A 25,679-nucleotide genomic window follows, 5' to 3' on the forward strand; every position below is an offset into this window, starting at 1 on the left:
AATAAATACATAATACAATATACAAGTATACAATATATATTACACTTTTAAATAATACTTTACTGCAGATTTCTAAACTAGCTTGAGCAAATAGTATTTTCCTATTACTCAGTATGGATTAGATTCAGCAGTTCAAAATAAATGAACACTTTTTCTCCTACTTAAATACATTTTCTGTAACTTTTAGACATGTTTTTATCTAATGACTCAACGAATACAAATAAATCAGCAAATACAAAACAAGTTTCAAGTTTATAGAATCAGCCAACAAAATACACTAATTTAACCTGTCTGAATTTGGTTTGTAAAGTTCATTACACTAGCCATATCCTTTGGTTGATCAAATGGTGAATGTTTTATAAAACATTATATTGTCACGTTATCTAATTTGTGACGAATGATAAGAATAGTGATTGTTATGTTGTTGGCTGGGTGGGTTGTAGCCAGTATGAGATGACGCTACAGCTGCAGCTGCATTGTCGTGTCTAGGGGGTGGTGCGTAGTACGCGTAGTGGTTGCTGGAACCGGATGACCAAAGATCATCTGAGTCATGCGTCTGATGTGCATTGTTGTAGTGAACCTGAAACATAGCAATGCAGCATACATTGATAAACAAACCTTAAGTGAGACCTGCTAAGTTTATGTATTTCTTCGATGAGTGTCCACACTGAGATAAATACCCCACCACAAATGTATTGTAAACGATTTTCAACAATTAGTTTCAAAATCAATCTGTTTGGAGGTGAGATCACTGAGATCACTATTCATACAAAGTACAACTCTGCCCCGAAAGCAAGACCAATTTTGCAGTATTCACTCTGTCTAGACAACAGTCATAAAACAAACATTAATTTCAGCTATATTTTGGCCACTCTTAGTACAGTACATCAAAGTTAAAATCTTTTACAACTGAGATCAATCCAGGTAACTAAGCCAATATCACCTCCTCTAAAGCGCTTCCAAAACTATAGAGTGTCTGATTTATATTTACACTGGGGATGCTTATTTGAATGATTATCTCACTGCTCTTGGATTTCTCATGCCAATGATTTATGAAATGGCATCAAAACCAAATGCAGGGATGCCAACCAAACATGTTTCATGGACAAAAATTCCCTCGTAACATTAAATGAATTTTATAACAGCCTTAATCCTAACTGCCCAAATAATGGGGCGATGGGCAAACAAATGCAGAATATCTAATACAAGAATATGTATCTTATGGTAGTAATACAGCTAAAGATAATAATAATAATAATAATAATAATAATAATAATACTCTAAGGATCAGTGATTATTATAATTACATAGTTTTTCATAATATCCATTAAAACTTGGGTACCCAGTAGCTGTAAATCACAGAGATATTTTTTGAACCTAGGCTTTTTTTGAACCTCCTTGCATACTGGAGTGAAATAGTGTGTGTCTTTTGCTAAACAGCCTAATCATTTTTCCTAGATAAATTTATATACAGCATATAGGTTTCTAAACACTATGTTGTAACATAACCAAAAACTCCTGGTTTTTTCAAATTCACTTATTACCTAATGTCTTATTTGACCAGAAAATATTTGCTACTTAAACATAACGAACCTTCAAGTGTGCTGTATGCATTTGCTTCATCTGATGGGTAGCTTGCAGCTGGACCAAAAATCTACCAATGTTGATCAATGTGTTGACAACTGACAGTCCAAATCCCTTGATCTGTATGATCGGTGATACAAACATGAGTGCGAAGGAAACCATGTTCTTGGCCAACATCATAGCTTGTATCATCTCCTGGATCATTTTTTCCTCTTTTCCCCCCCTTCCTTCATCTGAAAACAGAAGAAAATGTCCTGTGATCAGTGAATAAATATAATAACAGAGTTAATACTGTATGAGGACAAAATTGAATTTCTTTTACTGGGCTGTAAATTAGATATAGGAATATTTCCCAATCAAACTTTCCTAGAAGGCCTTTCATTATCTCACCAGTGTGAGGTCAGGGGTTGTCATGCAAAATCATGCCACCACAATGTTAGTTTTGAATGACCCTTCTTACTGATGAAACCATTAATCACCTACAGTATTCCTTATTTTATCACAATAATTGGTCCACACACTGAACAAAATTCCTTATTAATAGCTGCAGCCGAGTAGTTTTTTAGGGTCACCGGAATCGCAACCCCCTCAAATTGTATCCCTTGCCTAGCATCAACCTCACATATAGAGGGGGTACAATTCCTGCCTGTAGCTTATAAGAAAATCTAATTTATTTAATGCAGACAAGATCCCAGTGAATTGGATGATTATTGATTATGGTTATTTAAAAAAAAAAAAACCGGAGATGTACAACAAGGAATTGTACCCCATAGAATGGTACTCCCTAGTAGAAAACTTATTTAAGTTTGTACTAAGTTTGAATTCAGTATTACAAGTATAGGTAATTGTACGGCAATTTCAGTGGATCACTAGAACTCTGAGTCAAAGGGGGGTAAATTCAACTCTATTCAATAAACAAATAAGCGCTGGTTCCAAATGAAGGGGATAAGATTCAGGGGGGGGGGGTGGGTACAATTTCAGCCAGTCCAGGGTCCAGTATTTTAGATGGTGATGGATTTAATCAAACCTCTCGACAATTAGGTTGAGAAAATGAGACATCATCATGATGTGACTACCCTAACCCATGGTAGAGTACAATTACAGGGGGGGGAGGATTCAATTCCGCCACCCCTTTTTAAAAATTAGTACAGCTCACTCTTCACACTTGGCAGGATTTTCTATTGTGTAACATGTTTGAGACTATAAATGCTGTACAATCTTAGTAAGCGATAGCTGTACCTTCATTCTACTGAAACTGGATGCTGACAGTCTTGCTGCTGTGCTGCACTCGTCTGTCTGTACTATAAAGTCTATGCTATCCTCAGTATTATAATCATAACTTGACATTGGGTATGTTGACTTACCAACAGAACTTGGTGACTGATCTAGAGTAATACCAGTACTTGCTGTAACTAGTGTCAGGATTGACGTTAGTAGAGCCAGCTTGACAAGAGTCTCTGGCCTCATTGCTGTAGGGACTGAAACAACCAAAAACTCAACTCAGTATACTTAGAAAGTGAAAGTTCTAAAAAGGGAAAGTAAGAATGAAATGAAAACGGCGGGGTAAAAATATTTTACGTTGGTTTTATTTAAAACTATGAACAATGTAGAACTGATGTAGTACCTGTACGGCAGTATAACATGTACACTTTTTAATATGAATCACAATAAAAAGCAATGCATTTACTACTTTAAAATTAATGTAGTATTATTTAACCACACAGGGAGTGTAAAATAAGTTATAATTTCAAATTGGTCGTCTAAGAGTACAAATTGATGATCACATTGTACAAAGCAGACTCCACATCCATGAATCGTTTTCCTTCCAATATACAGAGTGAACAACTTAACCATTGGGGTCTTTGTACACCATTGGTATCTTGGAAACTATTAAATATACAAGAAAAAAATTTAAGAGAACTTGCGTCAAAAAATATGAATTCCACTTTTTCAAAAATGGCCAAGTGGCTTGCTGTGTACATTCTGCATCCTGTAGCCCCCCAAACGAGTACGTTTTGAGAGGAAATGCTAAGAGTAAATAAGTCTTATAATTGCACCTACCTACATTCTAAAAATATCATAAATAGAATCAAATATTAAATTCACTTGTTCAAAAATGGTCACAAAATTGGCAGCTGTATTTAAAATTTCTTAGAAAACATCTTGTATTATAAGATCTTGAAGTTTTCACCCTGTATATAGTATTAACCTTCAAGCCGCCTTTAAAAATAAACTAAATAATAATTCCTCGTAGTTCGGTATTTCTAAGCAGTGCCTTCTACAATTGAAATGCAATCACGTAGTACATAACTATCAAGCGGGAAGTGTCGCAGGAATTGCAGGCGTAGCTTACTTGCTGGTTTACCCAGAGGTAGTGCTGTGATGCATTCGTTTGCACGTACAGTAGACCTATGCCCTAGGACGTGGCGTCAGGTGGTTTTGGTATCAACCAATGCATTCACATTTTTGTAAAACTGTTTGATTTTACCCCACAGAAAAAGTACTTCGCAATAAGTAAACAATCAATCCGTCAAAAGAGTTGTATGTTTTAAGCGAATTTCCTATAGGCTAAGGTTATCCCATAATTACCATAAGCCTCATCGTAAGACCTAGACCCGGGACCGATTTACTTTTTAGTTTTGATGTACCCGGAGGCCAACAACTCTATCTGTTCAAATTCATAAACAAAACAATTATATATGAGCAAACAAAATATGTCCGTTAGCACAATAATTCGATCAAATTGAGTTTCATGAAATTTTGTACAAAAGTGTAAGCCTACGTTTATTCGGACGAGTTCGCGAACCAGCATGATCGGACCATGGAAACGTTTTATTGGGTAAAAATGTGGTTTCTAATTTTTTACCCTCAAAACATCAAATTTCTTAATTTATCGCCATACCATTTTGTAGAGCTTTAAAAAATGAATAATTTATTTAGTATCTTGAAGTGTTTTTGTACGGTTATTGGATACCAAGGAAATTCTTAAAAGATTTTGATTTGAAATGCTCATGTTATACGAATGGATAATAAGTAAACTTATTATCTTACTTTACTTTCCGTAATAAGTAAACTGTTTCAGTTTGCTTGTTTAGAATATATTTTCCCTCATCAAACTTGGCAAATTTATTTCCTTTATACTATGCTATTAACACTGAGCCTTACAATTCCTTACAGCCTTACTGAGCTATTAACATTTTACTTATAACGCACTTTATTATCCTCCCTGTAGCAGCAAACCTAAGTATTCGTCAAGCCTTTATGTTATTTAAGTTGGCAATAATCTGACATGTTTATGGAAATACATGTAAATAACCGCATGGAAATACATGTATACCATAAAATATTTTTCTTAATACATTGTCAGTAAGGTTGCGTCCTTTGTTTTGCACACATTGTTGAAGACTGAGATTAAACCAGCGATTAAACCCACCGGACTGTCCGAAATCGGAGTCTGGATTGTTTTTCACTGCCACCGCGTTTATTTATCAAGCTAGCTAGCAGTGGCTTCTTAGTTATTCAACCAGAGGGATAGCTTTCCTTGATGACATGGGAACCCGTGGCGGAAAACTGAACCACTAAACTCATGGCGGAAAGCGCGCTGAGCGCAAACGACACTATCCGCGATTTTGTAATGTGCCTTTACAACCTGGCGTTGTATTCCAAAAATAATTATTTTGAAGGGAAAAATTTATTTCCACTCATGTAAGATTTATGTTGAAACAGTTATAATTTTTCTAAATAATTTGTTCGTGATTTTATTTAAATCGTGTCGTTTCACTGCTTCACCCTGTATAACATTTCCTTAACCATTCCTTAAATAAAATAAACTCACCATCACAATGAGACCTTCAAACAAAGAATAAATTGTGTATGCATTTTATGCGGTAGGTAGACGACTTCTTTTCAATGTCTTTTCGATATATTGAAGACAATGTGTTAATCAATATGACAAATTATGCAGACCACTTTACAAGATTACAAGAAAATTGCATACTTATAACATAGTTAGCAACTTAAATATTGTTGAATCATATATAATCACTTTTTAAAGATAAAAATAAGTTGTGATTCAGGATTATTTAGGCGTGCTTTACTTGAACAGCTTTACATGACATGGAATTACATGGCATTTGACTACTTTGTTTCTTTGCAGGATATTGATACGGTAATCCTTAAGGCCTTCACCCATTATACTGGATTCTTTGAGTTTGCCAAAAAAATATTGAATAAAAATATTATAGACACATACACGTATAAAATGAACTTGTCATCATCAGTGCATGATATCGTTTTCAACTTACTGTAATTTAAATTACGCCCTTAGCTGTTAGAAAATGTGTTCGCATATCGGACTTCCAGACTGCGTTACCTACACGCACGCCATGGTCACCCATGGTGCACATATGCCATTTTCATAGTTTTATATGATTTTTTAAATCGCAGAGAAAATTGTTAATAATGAATGAGCTCATCACTGGATTTGGTTAGTGATTGTCTATATTCAATTATGTAGGTCGCGCCGCGCTCCAGTTGTAAGTTAATTTCACGCAAGGAAGCTCACCACTCGGCACATAATGCACACACATTCTACATCATCATCACTGGCCATTTACTTCTATAACACTTACTAAGTATACAAAAGAAACCACCCTCCCTTTTAGTATTTTAAAAATGATTTAATACGTATACATATGCAAATGAGGCCACTGCGCAGCAAGAGGAAAAAGTCTCATCAAAGAAAATAGTTTTATTAACTCACAAACGTATTAATAGTCCAACAGAATATATTTAGTTTTTTTTTTAGTTTTTAAAGACAGAAATAATAAGTATTAAATAAAAAGTAAGTTTTAAAAGTAAAACGAACACAACTCTTTTTACTATTATTAATATAATACCATTAACAGCATTTTCTATTAGTCACCACCTCGACGCAGTCCAAAACATAGGCTGCAATCACATGTTCAACGTCAATATGATGGATTAATTATACATCGATGGAATTATATCCCGACAACTAATTAGAAACAAACCACACGCTTTTATCACAATTAGGAGTGGTTTTATGCTTGAATATGTGACACAAGGGGGGAAATTATTCATGATGGCAGCCATTATTCCAAGATGGCGGCATGTTGCCCAAGTGGGATTTTTTGGGAATTTTAGTCTGATGTTCCCAGCTGTACGTACGACATCTCCACCAATTTTCAGCCTGATAAATTAAAATTCTGGAATCCGACACTATTTTTTGCACTAAAAAGAAACCACCCTCCCTTTTAGTATAGTAGGTTGGCTTGTTTTTTACCAATAGCAATTAACAGATAAACTTATTTGTGTATTTTAGATATTTTCATTTATTTTTATTTGTAATTAATTTGAAGGAGTTTCGATATTCTGGAGATAGATTATTCGTAAACATACTGCATAAAACATACACACATGACATTCTGTATTTACAACCTAAAATACATCGAACTGTTTCCGGTTTGATTTTTATATTTATTACAAATTTTAACCAGCGGTCAGCTTTATTTACTCCTGTCTGTTGTATAATATGACAATAAAATAACTATCGTACAGTTATAGTTTAATAATTCGGTGTAAAATTCTAACAATTATTTCATACTTTAACCCAATTTTGTTTCTTATGCATGTGATGGAATTACAATCTAAAAATCAACAATTTGCTTAAACATCTTCCCTACTTTAAACATAACATATCTTCGTTTGATCCTCGGTCGAAGTAGGCCTCATGTCGTACACATAATTAATAAATTCACACGCCATTGGTTCATAGTCCCAAGTCTTATACAAATAGACAACAAATATATATGAGTGAATTTCTTCGTTAACACACTGAGTTTAAAGTGCAATGTACTTATACATTAACACATAATTTACTGTAACACTCGTTTAATTAACGTAGACATTTATACTGAATCTCTTATCCTAATGCAAGTAAATAATCGATTTTTCAGCTTTAACGAAGGTCTAACTCAACCAGAAAGTTACGTGCTTGAGAATATTTTTGGTGTTTTACATTAAAATCTCCATTATCTGAAGTTTCAACAGGTAGGACCTGCAAGGTGCGAACCTCGTCCAGACCTACTATACTACCGAGCGATGAGGCTAGAATTCACAATTAGTCCAGTAGCACTCAACTTTCCTCGGATGGAAGCGTGGAACCCGATTTATGTGTTCGGTTTTCTACGGCCAAAGCAATCCTGTATATAACTGGTCCTTCTAAATGCGTGATTTTATTCTTCACGATCCTGTGTGGTTTTCACGGACCAGCAAGTATGTAAACTGGGCTATAAGTGTGTTAACTGTTAATTGAATTGATAGCCAAGTGGGCCATATTCTCCGTTCATGTACGGACTTTCCCTACAAGGATGTTCTTTTCTCGAGGAGTATTGAAATTACCAAGTGTTACTTACTTACTAAGTATAAAAAACACATCCACTTATAACAAAATATATTTTTTTTACTTTTGGAATCAGTGAGATACACCACATTCTATTGCTGTAATTACAGCTGTTTATCTAGTAACCTATTATTATATTATTTGAGGAAATACAAACTCAGACTACCATGCAATACCGCATTGACATTTAAAGTCAATGGATCAAGATTTATTAGAGTTTTTGTTCAAGATAAAAGTTAAGAAGTTTATTTGAAGTTGTAACAAACTGATTGTTTGCCCATTATGTGTATAATCTCATGTCCGATACGATACTGTACAGTTTTCGTATCTACTTCTGTCAATAAAATAAAGGTATGTCTATAGGTTCACTGAACAATTCATAAGTCATCATTTCTTTATTTCAAAATAACAAATAAGAGGTCATTGTCAACAATGTCAAAAGCTTTACTCAAATCGAAGAAATACCCATTGAGCGTTGCTTTGTATCCAAATCTTGCACCACTTGGTTCAGTAAGGAAGATATTGCACTCATAGTATTTTTACATTCAACAAATCCATGATGATCTTTGAATATTATATTATTATTTTCGGAAAATGACCAGAGCCTCCCTAAAACAGCCTTTCATATATCTTGGACAAACTCGGAAGCATAGAAATGGGTCTATAACTATCACACTTCGTATGGTCACCCCTTTTGAGAATTGTCCTTACAACTGCAAGTTTGAGCGCTATGGGAAATTGTCCATGCAGAAAAGAGTGGTTGGTGAGATGGGTTAGAGGATTGACGATCAAGTCTAAAAACTCTCTCAAAATCATTGACTGCATTTCATCAGCTTATCTTGTTTTGTATTGTAACTGATGAATTATTTGGTTTATTTCGGATTCTACTGTTGGGAATAAGAAAAAAAAGAGTTATGGCTAATGTTTCGTCTAAAAGCTGAAGTGTTTGTGGCTCTGTAATTGGTCTGTTTTATGCGTCTGAAAAATATGAAATATTTCTGATACTTAGGGAAGTATTCTGATACGAAGGATTGTAAATCTGTTTTCCTCCTTCAACTTCAAGACACACTTTGTCCACATGTTTGTTCTTTGGGGCTTTATTATGGTTAATTATACTCCATATGGCCTTTGACCTGTTATCCGCACTATCATTTCTTATTATTGCATACTACTTCTTATCATTGTGCGATATTTAGATTTAAGTTAATGAAAATTGCGTCTTAAGATGTGGGAGGAATCAAGGTCCTTTGTTTCTTTGTACCAAAAGAGTACCTCTCCATTCAATGCAAGTATATCTTTACTTACATGGAATTTAAAAACATTCCTTTGTTTGACACGAATATTTTTTTCAGGGAAGGCAATGTCAAACAAATACTTGAACTGATCATAGAAAGCTTCTAATTTTTTGTCAACATCATCAGTCTCCATCATGTCAGTCCAGGTTACTCGTCCTAAAAGGCATTTGAAAAGCTTTTTGTCAGATTCGTTAAATGATCTGGGAAATCGTGTTAGTCTGACAAAGCCGAAACAATAACAGAGCTGTCAAATGACAAACCGTTTGTAAGTATATGGTCATAGGGGAGCGAGCTGGTTTAGTAGTTAGAGCCATATTAGAGAAATATTGTAACCTGACATATCCAATGTATTCAAAAGAATATCTAATGGAAATAAAGATCTAATCTTATCTTAGAGTGCGGGACTTCGGCTCCAGAGGTCCCGCGTTCAAATCCCACCAAATCACCAATGGATTTTATCTATGTGATAATGCCGCAACCCCTAGGTCTAGCCTGAAGGATCGATGAAATAATCTAAAGTAATGTGAAAAATAATTCCGGACTCGTGTCTAGCGTCCTAGGGCAAAATAAAATACCCCCGCCGCAGCAAACCTGCCGACTAAGCGAATTTCCATTTGTCTGAATTGATTTTCAGTTAAATATATTTTTATAACATTAGGTTTAACGAGTACCTAGGTTTGCTGCTACAAGGAAACTAATAAAGTGTGTTTTTGAGTAAAATATTGATAGCTTAGTTTGATCAAAATATATCCATAAACAAGCAAACTACAACATTTGACAATATTCTCCATAAGAATAACATGGGAATTTTAAATTTACAATTTTTTTAATTTTCTCCGTTACTAATAATCAAACAAAAATACTTTTATATACTAAATTATTTGTTTTTTTAAGCTCTTTAAAAAGGTCTAAAGAGAAATCGGGAAATTTTGTGTTTTGAGGGTCAAAAGTGAGAAAACCCAATTTTTACCCCTATAGGGAAATTCGCTAAAAATAGTGTCTATTAGAGTTTTTGAGCTCGAAACTTCTCTAGTGAAATTTTTAACTATGTTTTTAAGGCCTACAGCGATAAAAAAGCCAGATACTATGTTGTTCTAAAAGAGTGGTCTGATATGTTTGAATTTAAGTTATAAGTGATATGGCTGCAAACTCACAAACTCCCTCAATGCAGTATTTTGTACAATATAGAGGTTTGCACTTGAGCAACGTTTTGCTCCAACACCTCCATGTTTCATATGCATGCGACAGAAGGATGATTTATGTTCTTTAACCATCAATTTTTAGGTTTTAATTTTGAATAGTTTTTAAATTATGTTCAGTCAGATATAATAACTAAGGATTTTCTTCATTTAGAAATATTTCTAGTTCTTCTCTTTTAATGAAAACCCCCTTATGTTTCCATGCATGTGTTTATGGGACGGTTAACCCTCCAGTACTCCTTTGAGAAACTGGCCCCAAGGAACGCCCGTCGGCCTGCGTGCCTCCCCTAAAAAAGGCTATTAAAGATGGTACGGGTAGTAGGTTTTGATTGAAGGATTGTTGATAGTGTTACAGATTTTGTGCTTGATGTAGAATTTTCAGATTGAATCTCAGTATCTACCGTGGGCTTATGCTGGATTTTGGACAGGGGTTTATTGATGTAGGATATGGTAAGATTTGCCAGGGCTATTTTTACCCCTCCAGTTAATGTAAAGTGATGGCGGGATTAAAACACAATTAAAGCATTGCTTTAAGTTCACCCTTGATTTGACCATTTAGATATACATATTTTGTCGAACGACTGCATATGGATAAATGGACACTCGCGTCCATCTTAGTATGAAAAAATAAACAGGCTGTAATTCTCTTTGTCTTTATTCACGGTTTCGGTAATTGTTTTGTCACAGTGTTGCTGCACAACCTGCATTGTTCTTTTATGCCAAAAGGTTTGAATGGTTTGTATAAGAACTTTGAAGTAGTAGAAGTAATATTTTTATTTTCCTAATATTTTGCCATTCACAGTAGTTTTATTTTTTGGGGTTTTAAAATTTACAATAGTAATGTCATGACCTGGCTGTCTTAAGCTTGGATCCCAATAATTAAGTAAGTAGCATTTATTTATCGTATGCAAATATTCAATGTAGGAGGCAAATCATATAGATGTAGCCTAATAAATAATTATAGGTTTCTCTAGCTGGGATAACTGTATTTGTTTTAAGACATGCCGATGGCAAGCCACGTAATCTATCCGTAAATTCTTAACTGTTATATTTATACCATCATAAAATTAGTAAAGAGTACACTATGTTCAAGCGATAAACATACCAGGTTATATTCCAACTGCCCTGTCCGTATTGACATTACATAATTGTACCTCATTGCAAAGGCTAAATCCATGTATTATTCCCTCCAGGTCTCCTTATATGCATATTGAACACACTATATGCACATCTAAATTACTAAATAATTGTTTTTATGTACTGTACTTTTAGTCATTTACAGGTTTGATTCAAACTTTGATTATCAAAGACTCACTGTATAATAGTCACATTGTTAAGAAATTATTTCATTTGGTATCATGATGGGTGGTGCCTTTTCCATAGGTTTAGAACACCTCCTCCACAAGCTATTAAGCTATTAGGTAACGTTTGTGTCAATAAACCTATTCGCTAACCTGTAATTAAAAAACATTTACTTTAAATTAAAAATCAAATAATGAATAGCTGAAATATTACGATTTTTAGTTGTAAAATGGGGTAGAATAAGAAATGCTAAGCTAGGCAGGTTTGCCCCATTTTACAAAAAAAATCCTTATACTTCAGCTAATTCTAATTTGATATTTTTGAACTTGGTATCGTTTGATAGGGAATAAAAAATGCTAAATAAAAGTGTTCTCTGTTTTTTTTTGTTTTTTTTTCATTAAATCAGCCATTCTTTAGTAATTTGAGTTTAAAAAATTAAAATTGCCGCTATTTTTAAGATTGAAGTTGAATCAAGATGCATTTTTCTATTATGGATTCATAAAGATCGGTTGAAAAAAATCCTAGATAAAAATGCTTATGTAAAAATACAAAATGGCGAATATCTTATTAACGAAGTGATTCTGGAAAAAAAAGTTATTCTTGAATTTCTCTTTATTTTGACGCAAAGAACTACGTAAATTATGTCCCCACCTTTTTTGAACACCCTGTATAATCATTGTTACCTTAACTCCTACTTAACTATACTAATGTCAATCAATGTCATCCAGCCCTGTTGTCCAACTTCATTTTTCCTCAATAATACATTCAGTTCACTCAGTGAGTTTCAGAATACTACAGAAAAGTATTTGTTCTCACTATGTTTCCAAAGTTTTTATTGTGATATATCATCGTTATTATTATTATTATTAGATAAACACAACTTAACCCTATTTTTTTTAAAGTGGATTTATACTTTTGCACTGTGCAACTAACAAGGTAAATACTTTTTTGTTTCAATGAAGATATATGTTTAGTTAGTTTGTTCACACTTATTTAAATTATGTATATATTGATTTGATTTGACAGTAGAATCACAACCTGGTATTTTTTATGTCGTGATGTTGTTTTCCATGAGCCTGTGTAACGAAGGTGAGGATGTCGTGATCAGGCCAATGGCCGCTGCTCGCTGGCCTACTTGGAACTTGAACCTAGAGAAAGTAAGTCCGCGAAAACTTGAACTCAATCATAGGCTTTGATGATAGGCTTTCACGAAGAATTTGGATTTCCAATTTTCAATTGCTGAAAAAATGCTATACGAATTGAGGGTACTGGTTAGCTAACTACGAGTTTAGATGTCTCTCTCACAATCGATCCTAAACATAGTAGGTTATTTGTTTTTTAGATTTATATTTGAGTTAATTTTTTTGTTGTATCCTTGGTTCTTGTAGAGCAGAAAAAGATCCTATAAAATAATTGGGGCTACTTCAAAAAAGGACACCTTGGAATTAGTAGGAATACACTATTAATATAATTAATCTTTTGTAGAAATAAATTTGTTCAAACAAATTTTTCAAATAATGAAATATAAAAATGTTACTAAAAAGAGGTGTACCGGACATACAAGTTAAATTTAAGGTCGTTTGGCTTTTTCTCATGCGTTAACTTAATTTTATTTGCTTACAGTTTTACCCAGAAACAGCTTCAGTCATTCCTAGTGCACATTCACTTCAAACGTGTTAAATCAGTTAATGGGGAAACTACAATCTTGTGTCATCAAATCTTAGACAACTGTAAACTTCCTCAAACCATTTCATGATTGTTAAACTTAAAAATAGATTGAATTGAATTGAAACGCTTCCGTTAACTTGTTTGGGAACAAGCTACAAGCATAAACATCACAAAAAGTGTTATATCAGAGAGAAGTGTAAATTATATGAAATGTGCAAAACCACACAACCCCACAGACTTTTAAAATTTCCTTATAATGGTAATTTTATTTTTGGAACCGAAGCATTTAAGACTATAGTTTTCAAGGATATAGCAATTTAAATGAATAACAATACTGATTGTATACAAAAACACCATATATAAAGATGCTGTTTCCCTGAAGTTTAAAGGAGACATAACAATAATTTGATTATTGAATAGTAAACAAAAGATTCTATTATTAGTATAGACTATTATACTGAAGTATATTATAGTGTTCTGTTTGTATTTTAAATTTCATTTCATCATAATGGTGAATTTCTATATAAATTGCAACCCCCCATCTTGCAGGATATGCGAATTTCTAGTTTATTTTCGAGTATTTTTTGTTAATTAGGTTCATAATAATAGAGATTTTCTTTAGAGGCAAGTAAATTGGGTATACATAATATTGGCTAAGTTAGAATTATATATTCTATTGTGAGGAATATGTGAATTGTTGTTATGATCCAATAGAAAAATCCAATGCACGATCAACCAATTTCTATAGCAATAAATGTATACTCTCCATAAACAATATGGGAGAAAACTCTTGACTACCAAAAGGCAGATTTAAAATGTAATGTGTCAAACTGTGTTTTTTTTCTAGCTGATTTGATAAGTAGAAATTAAACGTAAATTACATTTGGGCATAAACAAACTATATTAAATAATATGGATTTGGAGGAATATATGTTGGATCTGCATATAACATTTCAACGTTATTATAAAATTAATTTAAGTCTATAAATGGCTACTAATGTAGTTTTTATACATGAATTTGGAGAGTTTCATAAATTTTGCAAAAACAAATCTTCATGTCATTGCAAATTGAGGGTAGGATGTTTTCAATCATGTTTAATTTTTTAATTGAAATGGCTTTTTCGGTCCTAGCATTTAGACTTATACAGTATTCAAACAATCTTTGTGGTGGTATAGTTTCAAAATGTATGCTCTTTTAGGGTGTCATTTAATTTCCAGATTCCAGATTGTACAATAAGTCAATGATCGCCAATACAATTAAGCTCTTAACAAAAATCCGAGTAAAGTATGTGAAAAATAACATGTAAAACTTGGAAAAATAGCTTAATTTGAAGTATTTGTCCATAACGAAGAGAACGACACGTTTAAAACACGCACTTTGGCAAGAGTGAGTTAGCTATAATTGTTATGGCGTAAATGTTTATAATTGATAATAGTATTCTACAACTTTACAAACCATATACTGTACTGACTCTCTAACTGGACCTCAGAGACTGAAGTCCCACGCTCTAACCACTACGCCAGCTCGCTCCCCTTTCTATGTCGTAGATGCGTAATAGAAAGGGAGTTAGTACTAGAAACGTTTGCCGTCGTTATACATCTACTGTACAGTAAAAGAGGAATCAAATTAGTTCTTTGGTCTCAAAAACGAATATTCATGTCCATATATCTGTAAAATACTGATTGGTTTTATGTTCATAATACCAGGTCTACCACAGGAAACCATGCATTTTTGAGACCTATGATCATTTTTTATTGTTTTGATCTAAGGGGAAAATTCACAAATTCTTCCCAGGGATATTCTATATACCCAGTATAGTTAGTTACCACCATTAAAACATATTTTTAGTTTTTAAAATATCTTTATTTACTAGTAAATTTCTATATACTAAACAGATATAAACTGTGAATTGGAATAAGCCCCCATTTTAAGGGTAGTTTCGTCCCATTAATATACAATTCTAAACTGTGCAGTTTTTATTTAATTTTTTTTTACCAAACTCGATATCATATTAAAAGTCTGTATTCCTTAGTACTTTATTTTTGGGCTGTTTAAATATTGTTTATATCTTTTGATATTTTTGGAGTAAACATTTAACTCACTATGATTTTTTTTTATTCCACTACACTATTTAAGGCCATTAGGCCACTGAGTCCCCATTTCTAAAACACCTACCTCTCTCCACTTCCTCGAGCAAAACATGTGTTTCCGAGGTGTGGTTAATGAATTGGAATTGCAATCGGCTGAATGGAAAAAAAAACAATATTACATAGTTGAATGTGGTCTGTTTTATTTGGATGCATCTATGTTGTTTGTTGTCCTACTGAATTTAATTCCAAGTGTAATGTTTTTTGGTGATTTAAGACTACAGTGGTTGTAACTTTAATATACTATCCATCCCATATTGGGTCCCAAATTGTAATATTCTTATAGTGTTCAGGATCCATAACAATGGTGTTAATGGAAACCAAGTAGAGGGGATGTTATATAAAAAAGGCACAAATTTGGAATATTTAAAGAATCTATGTAAACAAATTAAAAAAATAAAATAGTGAAGTTATGAAAATCATAATTGGGTTGAGAACCGCCTCTTACGATATCTTAAAGCATCGGTCCACACCATCTATCAACTATTTACTGTTGACCATACGAGATCTGACCATCGCAGTTCACATTGTCGATCTTTCCCATGAATAAGCAGCTTTACAAGCGATTTGAAAGTCTTGCTGATTTTAAAGTGATATCAGCCTTAATTATTTAGAATGGAGTATATTGTGCAATTGATATTAGTTCTAAAATAGTAAAATGCAAATCCGAGTCTAATACCAGCACGATTTAGAATCGGGTTGCAAATACAGTACACTTTAAACTATGAGTTTAAGACTTTCCTAGGTAATTATCCAAAGGTACAATCATTTAATGGAACGAATGACGTGTTGGAATGTGTACCAAAATACTCAATGGTAAAGATAGTGAAGTGTAATTACGCAATAGTGACTTGTAATCATTTTGGATTGAATACAAATTTCAAAATAACTTATCATAATTTTAATTATTCTAAATCAATTCCAAAAAAATAATACACTTACTTGAGTGATTTTATAAATGATCTCTTATGAATGATAAAATGCTGCGTTGATGTAAGGAATCAAATCGGAGCAATTTTGATGTCATCCTTTGGTCTATTTGTACACCTACTGGCCAATCAGCACTTGATGTTTATAGTTGCAAAGTTAGAGTCGTGAAACTTGCTAAGTACCTCATCGACACGATAAATTAAAACAAAAGAAGGATATTCCAAGATGGTCACTTAACGACCGTGTTGGTGGAAGAAAAGTGGTCGTTGAAGAGGTTTCTGAAAATAATCCGTGACAACAAAAAGTAGCATACGTTGCATATTTTCTTTCAAACCATTTATATGTTTTAAGTCAAATGTTTTATGGAAAAAGATTTACCGTTATTCTTAATTAATTAATTCATAACTATTCATATCTGCGGCTGTTGATCCACACTACATGTACCTTGTGTTGCATAAATAGAAAAGGGCTATACATAAAAATGTTAAAAAAGAAGTCAAAGTCCTTTATTAAGCCAGATTAACAATACATTACATTGGCCAAGTCAAGAGATTACATTTATTATGAAATTAATTAACTACTAAATAAATTATATAAAAATTGTTGTTTTTTATGTTTTATGTTATGTTTTGGGATTTGTTTAAATTGTGTAATGCATGTCAATGGTCTATGTGAGAACCGTATTATAACCGAACTGGTTAGCTAATTGATTGAAGAAGATAGAGGATAGATTCACGAGGCATTGTTATTCTTATAATGTCCTGATTCATGTTGCAAATTGTTATTGAATCAATGAACCACACAAGAATATTGAATTTGCTAAGATATTTAAAATCGATAAAGCCCGATAAAATAACGAATTTCTAGTAGGGAAAGATATTTGTTCACATCTGGTACCCCTCCTTTATTAGTAAAACCATTAAATTAGTTTTTTATGAAGATTTGTCAATAAGATGAAGTTGTTAACACTCGTAATTTATTATAATAATACATGTGTACCTTTGTCACATTTATTGTGTGCTATCAAAAAGATTTTTAGCTATCATCTAACTTTCCATAAAAACTACATTTTACTTACAAAATCGCAGTGGCTGAAGAGATGATTCTGGTCAAGAGTTCGCGGGAAGACTACCATCGCCGGACGAGCGCCACCGCGGCGGGCGAAGCCCCCACCACCCCATCACATCGTGCATAGCATAACATTATACGCTATGGTGAGATGGGTGGAGGTGGAGGTGTCCGAGAAGTGCATCCAGCAGTAGCCACCAGCCCCCTGACTGCAGTCTAGAGACCTACTTACCAAAGATTACAATCGTTTGGTATTTTTCGGAAAGCATACTGTCCTTAACACCAGTTAGTAAAAACAGTTTGATACATGCAAATAAAGAGCTTTGTTAATATTCGTGATCGAAAAATAGCTATTTGTGTATTCAGAGAGAAAAGTACACCATTGCCGCTCGAGAACTGAAGATAGCAATACATTTCGAGAGCGGTAATGACTGTTTAACATAACAAACAGATTAACTGTTTGGATGCTGATAAAATGTCATTTAGGTTATCTTTACTTTTTTAGGTACATATTTGCTTACCGAATGTTAGTTTTTTTTATAGAAATGCCAATAAATGAAATCCGCTGATTTGGGGAGTGAGAATGGTCATTCCCGCTCTATAGCGGAAATGAGTTATTTTGCGTACTGTTTACAGGTGTGGCAATGTGATAATTTCCATGCAGTGGTAGGGAAAATGCATTGTTACACAACAATATACCTACGTCTGGTTACATCTTGTCGATCAACAGATTCTGGGACGATACAATATCTGTTAACATTGACGTTAAAGCTGAAGTACTTGGTAAGCCCTTTGAATAATCAAACATTTCTCACACAGTAATTGTGACATTGAAAATTTTCCCCGGAAATGGGGGATTTAGGACCTAACTCCAACATTTCAAACGATATTATTCTAAACTATTGGCCAGTGTAGTCTTTACTTTGGGGATACTTTCAAGCAATAATCATATGATTCTGTCTAGCCTTGATGTATTTGATTAACTTGACAGAAGCTTAAAACTCAGGCCTTCTACTACAAAGGACGAGTCAAAGATGAGGCAGGAAATCTGGTGCGTATATTTGATTGTTGTTTGTTGGATTGTAGATTGTGCTTTGGGAGGAAACGCATTGTAGTTTCAAGATCAGTATTGAAGAAGGTTGAAAATACCTGTATCATTAACAGGTACTTATGGATCGAAGCATTTCAAATTTTGCACAGATTTTTTTAGAGTGGAAACCTACCTCGTTTGTTCAGTAACAGCTTCAAGATTGACCGCACAGTTTAAGTCAATAAGTTCAGCTTTTTGGCCTGAACTCAGTCCAAATCCTGCATACAGACGGTCAGTTTTAACTGTCAGTTAGAACTGACAGTTAAAACTGATCGTCTGTTGTAGGGCCCTTTAAGAATGCTTTCAATGTAACTTTCCCAATCCAAGTGTTGGAGTTGGTCTGATCTAATTAGTCAATCCAATCGACGTAGTCGCCACATCGTTTATGTATGCACATAATGTTCACCCCAGATAACTGCACGTACTCCCCCTCTCTTCAACGTATCTCCTGCACTCTACTATAGACAATGTGCATTGTAGTAATGCCCTAGCTGACACGGCACGGTTCTCATCCAACAACCAACTAACCGTCGCATAATTACCGTAATAACAAACGCAATCCATATTCAATAATCATGTTATTTAAGGGTTTATCGATGATATTTCGCAACCCGATTTGGTAAAAAACAAAGTTTTGGGACGTTTATTCTGGAATTGGATCCCTTTCTCGGGTAAGAAAATATGAAACAATAATTTAAAAAAAAATGGCTTTTGTGATTTTACAGCTCGTCGCACGAAATTATCTCAATTTTGCTCAACTTCGAGGATCAATGAGCTGTGTTTGTGTACTCCTGTCATGTGTACGAACCTCTGTGCTCTCTGGTACCAACAATATGTGCGTATACAGTATACTACTATCAGTTGTACTATGTTCATGAGTGTTTCCGCAGTAATACTCCATGAGCGACAGTTATATATATATACTACTGTAACTCCATTCATCGTCCTTTTCAACGCATGTAATATAATAACCAAAATATACAAATCTTCCTAATAGATGGATCAGCATTTCAATCAACCTTTATGTATATTAAATCAATTCCACCAGCTATACAATCATGATTCTGCTAACAGCCAAGAAGTCCATTTAAAGAGGTTTTGGAAGTATTACATGCCAGGATATTCCCAAAACTGAAAAGACTTGTGACCATTCCCCAGCGTCATTGGTATCAAACAAAGTTAGAAGATAAAAATAAATAACAACTATTGAAGGCAAACTATTAAATACCAAAACTTGACGTGAAGCAGTCGATCACGTGTGTCCCCTTAGAGTACTTTCTACAAAAAAGTATACGTCAGCCATATCCATGACGTAGCTAAACCATTAGTCATTAGTATAACCTTGAGTAATTTACAACGACAACCTATGACAAATACACAGAGAAGACGACAGGCACCATTAGAAGTGTCTACAGGTTTTGCGCTGGCGGATAGAAGCGATCATTAAGGCCCTGTCAGTAGGGAAAGCAGCTGGATAAGTGGCATCTTAACCGAATTTAAAAGTCATACCAGCTAGACTAACACCCAGGACGAGAAGGGGTTGAGACCAAAGATCTGGTATATAGTGTATGTGGGACGATAAAATATATTTTATTATGCAAAATCTTTATGGTACTCACTGTCAGCTTATCTCTCTGGAAAGATGTCCATGATTCGACTGAAAATACGTCTGGTTTAAAAAACAACCGATTGAATAGTCGATTGTTTTCCAGTCGGTTGTCCCATCACTAGTACAAGCGTTAACCACCAACGCCTCTTTGCACGACGTTCAAACAATGGACGGAAACAAACCAAACTGGCATTTTTTATTATTTTGTTACAAGGCCTGCCACATCGTCAAATATAACAACATTTGATTTTGGGGTTTTAGCTAAGCAATTTATTTTATTTTATTAAGTTATTAATGATTTTCTGATAATCAATTCGTAAATATATCTAAATTATTTAATAAAAGCCAATATAAAAGGGGTAACACACAGATACAATAGATAAAAGTAGATGTTGTAGTGTTTTAATACAAGTAGATTTTTATTTTTTTTTTCTGAATAGCTTGCACGAGTCAAATCATAATTTAAACATTGGACCTAAAACAAGTAATGAAATGCTCTCCCTCATAGTTTAAATGGAGAAGTACTCTGCTGATTGATACGTTGATAGGGTTGAATGAATATGTGATGTAGCCAGGAGATTATTTATAGAAGACATTGATTGTGGTGATGATGTATACGGGGGGGGGGGGTCTCCTTCATTGACCAAACACAGCACAGTACAGCACACTGCCGATGCCGCAGAGAGCGAGGCGACGACCAACTAAACGGCTGGTCTATTATATTGGTATGTTGTTTGTTACGAATATTAAATCTAATTATTTACATAGCGTTATCGCATTGATACAATTAGTGAATGACCAGGTTGTAAATTAAATTATCCTCCTATAATCCATCTTATCCACTTTTTTTTCTAAGAAATTATGATAAGCTTAATGGAATGAAGTTTTGTTTATCACCATTGCTAGTTCCATCAAAACGAATTTTTAAATAGAATATGGTTCCAATTGTTCTATTGATGGGAACTTTTACTTTGGAACTATTTTGCTTTTGAAATTGAGAAATCATTTTAAGATATAAAATGTTGAAACTATTTGGAATAAAATAAGTTCCTATCATTTTTTTCAGTGCTTACGATTTACTATTACTAGCGATATTTGAAGTACTGTTTAATACATGTCTTTAAATTAAAAGTACTGCGTGAATAAAACCATTATTTATTAATTTGCCAAGATCCTTAAATTTGTTGTGTAAATAACCTAGGCTGAACCCGTCTGCACTAAGGAAAATAAACTAATATCAACATGGGTTAGAGTATACATAGTATTTTTCTCGATCACTCATCATTAAAACCCATGTTATTCGTCACCTGCATTTAAAATATTGGTTAGTTAACATTTGTTAGTTTAACATAAATATCAATTATTTGACTACCACATCAATCACATTAAATTACTATGTTTAAATCCAGCAATCCTGCATGGTAAATAACAAATACTATTGTTGTAGTCATTTTGTGGTTGTGGTCGCAACGGACACGAGTAAATTTACTAACAGATGTATTATTATATTATATTATATTATTGCCGAACTATATTAAATTTGTTTTTGTAACTTCCCAAAAATAATAAGAATACATATTATTAGATGAACCGTATTAAAAATGTTTCTGGCCGATCAAGTGTAGGCCATTTTACTCATAGTAGATCCCTGTTCTTGAGAATCAAAATTGTTTTAACTTGGATATAATGGAATTAAAAATAACGGTAAATATAGTTCTACTTAATGGAGTTCAGATGGTTCAAATATACCCAATGTAATGGAGCTATTAATAAATCATTCACGTCCAAGGTTTGGAGCCATTTGAAGCACTCCTCGATTTGAAGATTCTTAACTACTGTATTTGCTCTTTATGATCATGGCGTGGTGGAACAGACGTTTGTTATGAACACAAAAATAGAAGTTTTCCTGTTTAAAGCTATATTGTCTGCAAGTAACACGACAAACGTAGACTCTTGCGTGCTCTCGACTCGTCTCTGAATAAATTAGCACTCTAATGAACCATTACTCCAATACTCCCCTACAGATGCAAAAGCTATTACATAATACGAAAAGGAACTTTGTGGATTTAATACTTGAAAATGTAAAGACATAATGTCCGTTGTTCACTTTACGAAAAAGCAATAAAAATAAGAAAAGATAAATATAACGTAGAAAAGCATTATTGTTTAATATTAATTTTCATTTGGGAATTTGCATCAAAGTTAAACATTGCTCGACTGTTCAGTAAACTTGTAAACGTTTATTTAAAACTCTGCGTTTTACTTACTGTACATCTCTCTAACATGGGCTATAATTACATTTGATTATCACACTGTTAAACACATATTTTACATGAAAGCTCAAATAAAACAGTTAGTTTTCTTGTAAACATTATAAAAGTTTGTTTATTTCTTTCTCTCTCACATATTCTTTCAATTTCAACTTTACCCCTCTGGTCCTTCAAACTATTTCTCATAACCTTTTCTAATTTAACTCTCTTATATCTCGATCATTAACTTTATTTTCTTAAAATAACATTTCATTCCCATACCAAACATTGGTACTTCGAACCCAGGTACTAAATATCAGTCTTTCCTCTTTAAACACTGCTTAAAAAAGAGCCGGATGGTCTTTATTGTAATTCTCACATAATCTTACACCAGTTTAAACCAGGCAAAATATACAACTTAAATCACAGGCATTCTCAATGGATAATATTGATAAATTTAGTAAATCTGAAAACATAATTTTCACCACGTTCCAGGATCTGAAATCTGGTCCAATCTACAAGTTGCCTGGTTTGTTAAGTCATCTTCCGATATCCGGAAATACTACTTAGAAACCGGGTCATATCAGAAACGCCGAGAAACTTCTGTTTTAATATACAGTGATACAATATAAACGTTGAAGAGCATTTTAACAATACAAACCCAACATGACCAGTATTGAACTTGGTACAAAAAAAATATTACAGGGTTGAAATAAGGGGTGAATCCTAGTGATATTCAAGTGGGAGCGGGATAGGCCGAAAGTCACATCCTCACTAGGTTGAAAAACAATATGCATCACTAAATATTACGTAGCGTATATGAACGCTATGATAAATACTCCTGCAGTATTTAGGATTTGATTCAATCTTAAATTGTAAGGAGCACAAATTCGCTTTCGTTTTCTGGCACAATTATTTTCTGCGTTACTTATGCTACATTACATTCACACGCATTTCAGACACCTAAGATTTAACCAAACGACGCTCCACCACCAGGTACTTTATGAAGGTAATAATCCTAAGCTTGTTAGAAGTTTAATATTAAATGGTATGTGATATTTTGAAAGAGTTACACAATAAAGAGTCAAACTAAACCTAACATTCATTTATCTATTTCCATCGGCATAGTTAACTCTTAATCGAAGAAACAACCATGCATTATTCGCTTTCTAGTGACTAGTGAGATCCACAGCCCTATGTACCTCTTGCCTGTGTACCACTCAAACCTGATTAGCCTATAGGATACGCCCTAATTACTGGCATGCCAAGTCCAGGCGACAGTAACTCTAATCTCTAGGGATCGCCTTCCTTCGGACTTGAACGATTAAGTATGTCCTACTTCTCTACATTTTATGATCTATTGAATCTATAGATTCGGGGTATCTATTCGGGGATCTATTTCAATAGATTTGATCTATAGATCAGATAAAGAAATCGCATTGCTTTAGGTTTGGTCCCGATTATGTAGTATTAGAAACAGATGATTTAATAAGGATAAGCAAATTGTGATTGATCTCTTTTAGGGAATTACCCCATATAACGCAATTAAATAATTAATTGTTAGTAACTACTAATATACAGGGCTACATCCCCAGCCCATATACATCCCACAAAGCTTTTTTCGTTCCTTTCCGGTTTCCGCAAGCTTGTCGTCATCGTCAGATTTCAGTAGACTTTCCTCCTCCATTGGGGTCAGATCGTCTACGTTGTTCCTATCCCAGGGATACCGGGTATCTAAGGTCCATCTCCCCAGTAACCCGATTAGAGAGGTAAGGGGTACATACGACTGGGTTCCCCCTCCCCAGTGCCACGAGACTCTCTGCATCACATGGATCGCATAACACCTTAGTCAAGGGCCCCCTCGGCCACAGACAATATCTCGGCCCTCACTTGGTTCTGTAGGTGGACCAACACCCAGTGGCAGAAGGTAGCTCTCCGCAGCTACAAGTTAGAGTTGGAGTTTGGGTGCAACCAGTCTGTCGAACCAACCCCGCATGCGAGGTTTGGCCGGAACGGCGCGAAAGGTTCTCCTACTCCCTAAACCCCCATATACCTTCCTGTTCTAGTATGTAATTTCAAAACATTTGTTTTAATATTAAAATGTTTGTTATTTTTTTATATTCAAATATCTTTCTCACTGGATTTGATACCATACGAGTACGGTAAACACATTTTGGACAAGTGACGGACGATATTCTTTTATACTACTCTAAATTAACGAAATACATAAAAAAAATTAAGTCCGTCAAGTTCTCACCGGCTGGAGGACTTTACAGTTTCTAGTCATAATTCCTGAAAGATGTTTTCATATAACCACTCAATACTTTTAGAATATTATACTTATATATGTTACTTTTAATTTAAATTCAAACACTCATTTGTAATTTTATCTTTAGAATTAAGTTTAGTGTACATTTTGTTAAGTTGATCATTATTTATGTTTACGAAATATATGAGGTTTTCAATAACTAAAAACAATTATTATTAGGTGGCGTCCGGCAAAATTCCTTACCATACACTTGTGCGTATGGAATCCTATTTGATTATAAGCAGACGGTAAACAGCTGTTTTCCGCGGTGCACCGAAACTCCCCCGCATACTATCTCGACCAAAAGGGTTCGCTAATCCCCTAACCGAAACTCCCCCGCGAGGATGGCATGTACCTGAGCCCACCAGGTTTGTCATACCGCGTAATGACTCAGAAATGCCACCCTCCAACCCCCCCCTTTCTAGCACCAATGATGCAGGGAACTACATAAATAATTGTGAACTACAAAATACTTTGCCCCAAATAAATACAAATAATAAAAATAATTTCAATTTTGCTTAGGTTTTCTAAGCGAGTAGTACTCTGTGATTCTGTGCGTTTGTTTTATTGCTTAGTTAAGTAGTTAGTTCATTTAAGCTAGCTATGCAACAGGTTATTTGTGAGCAAGGGCAAGTAAACTTGGTGAAAGACAATTATGTTTTTTGTTCTTGAGGGGTTTTAAAGAGTGAAGAAGAATAAGAAGTGACGTTGTAGCGAAAATAATTGTAAGGTAAAGCTGTATACCTTGGCTTCTGGTAAACTCTTTTCCCGAGAAAAAGGACAACATAGTCATGTTGCTAGAGGT

General features: G+C 34.1%; 2 protein-coding genes across 3 annotated transcripts in view; one reads left to right on the forward strand and one right to left on the reverse strand.

Moving 5' to 3' along the window:
* Positions 1-45: 45 nt before the first annotated feature.
* Positions 46-25,251, reverse strand: LOC128998947 (uncharacterized). Its single transcript, XM_054425302.1, has 6 exons — positions 25,230-25,251; positions 18,842-18,926; positions 15,649-15,716; positions 2,949-3,062; positions 1,594-1,817; positions 46-580 (listed from the first exon to the last, which is right to left on the reverse strand). Exons 1-6 carry the CDS (start codon positions 25,249-25,251, stop codon positions 380-382), a joined length of 714 nt encoding a protein of 237 aa, XP_054281277.1. The 3' UTR covers positions 46-379.
* LOC128998426 (protein tyrosine phosphatase domain-containing protein 1-like) overlaps positions 20,999-25,679 on the forward strand; it is a 28,135-nt gene continuing 23,454 nt past the window's right edge. For both annotated transcript variants that reach the window (XR_008491204.1, XM_054424550.1), the window contains exon 1: positions 20,999-21,042. The gene's annotated coding sequence lies outside the window, so the exon portion shown is untranslated. The remainder of the gene's footprint in view (positions 21,043-25,679) is intronic.

The sequence above is a fragment of the Macrosteles quadrilineatus genome, unplaced genomic scaffold, assembly GCF_028750875.1.
Source record: "Macrosteles quadrilineatus isolate MER2022 unplaced genomic scaffold, UCM_ALF_1.0 Scaffold_7__1_contigs__length_78375512, whole genome shotgun sequence".
Classification (NCBI taxonomy): Eukaryota; Metazoa; Arthropoda; class Insecta; order Hemiptera; family Cicadellidae; genus Macrosteles; species Macrosteles quadrilineatus.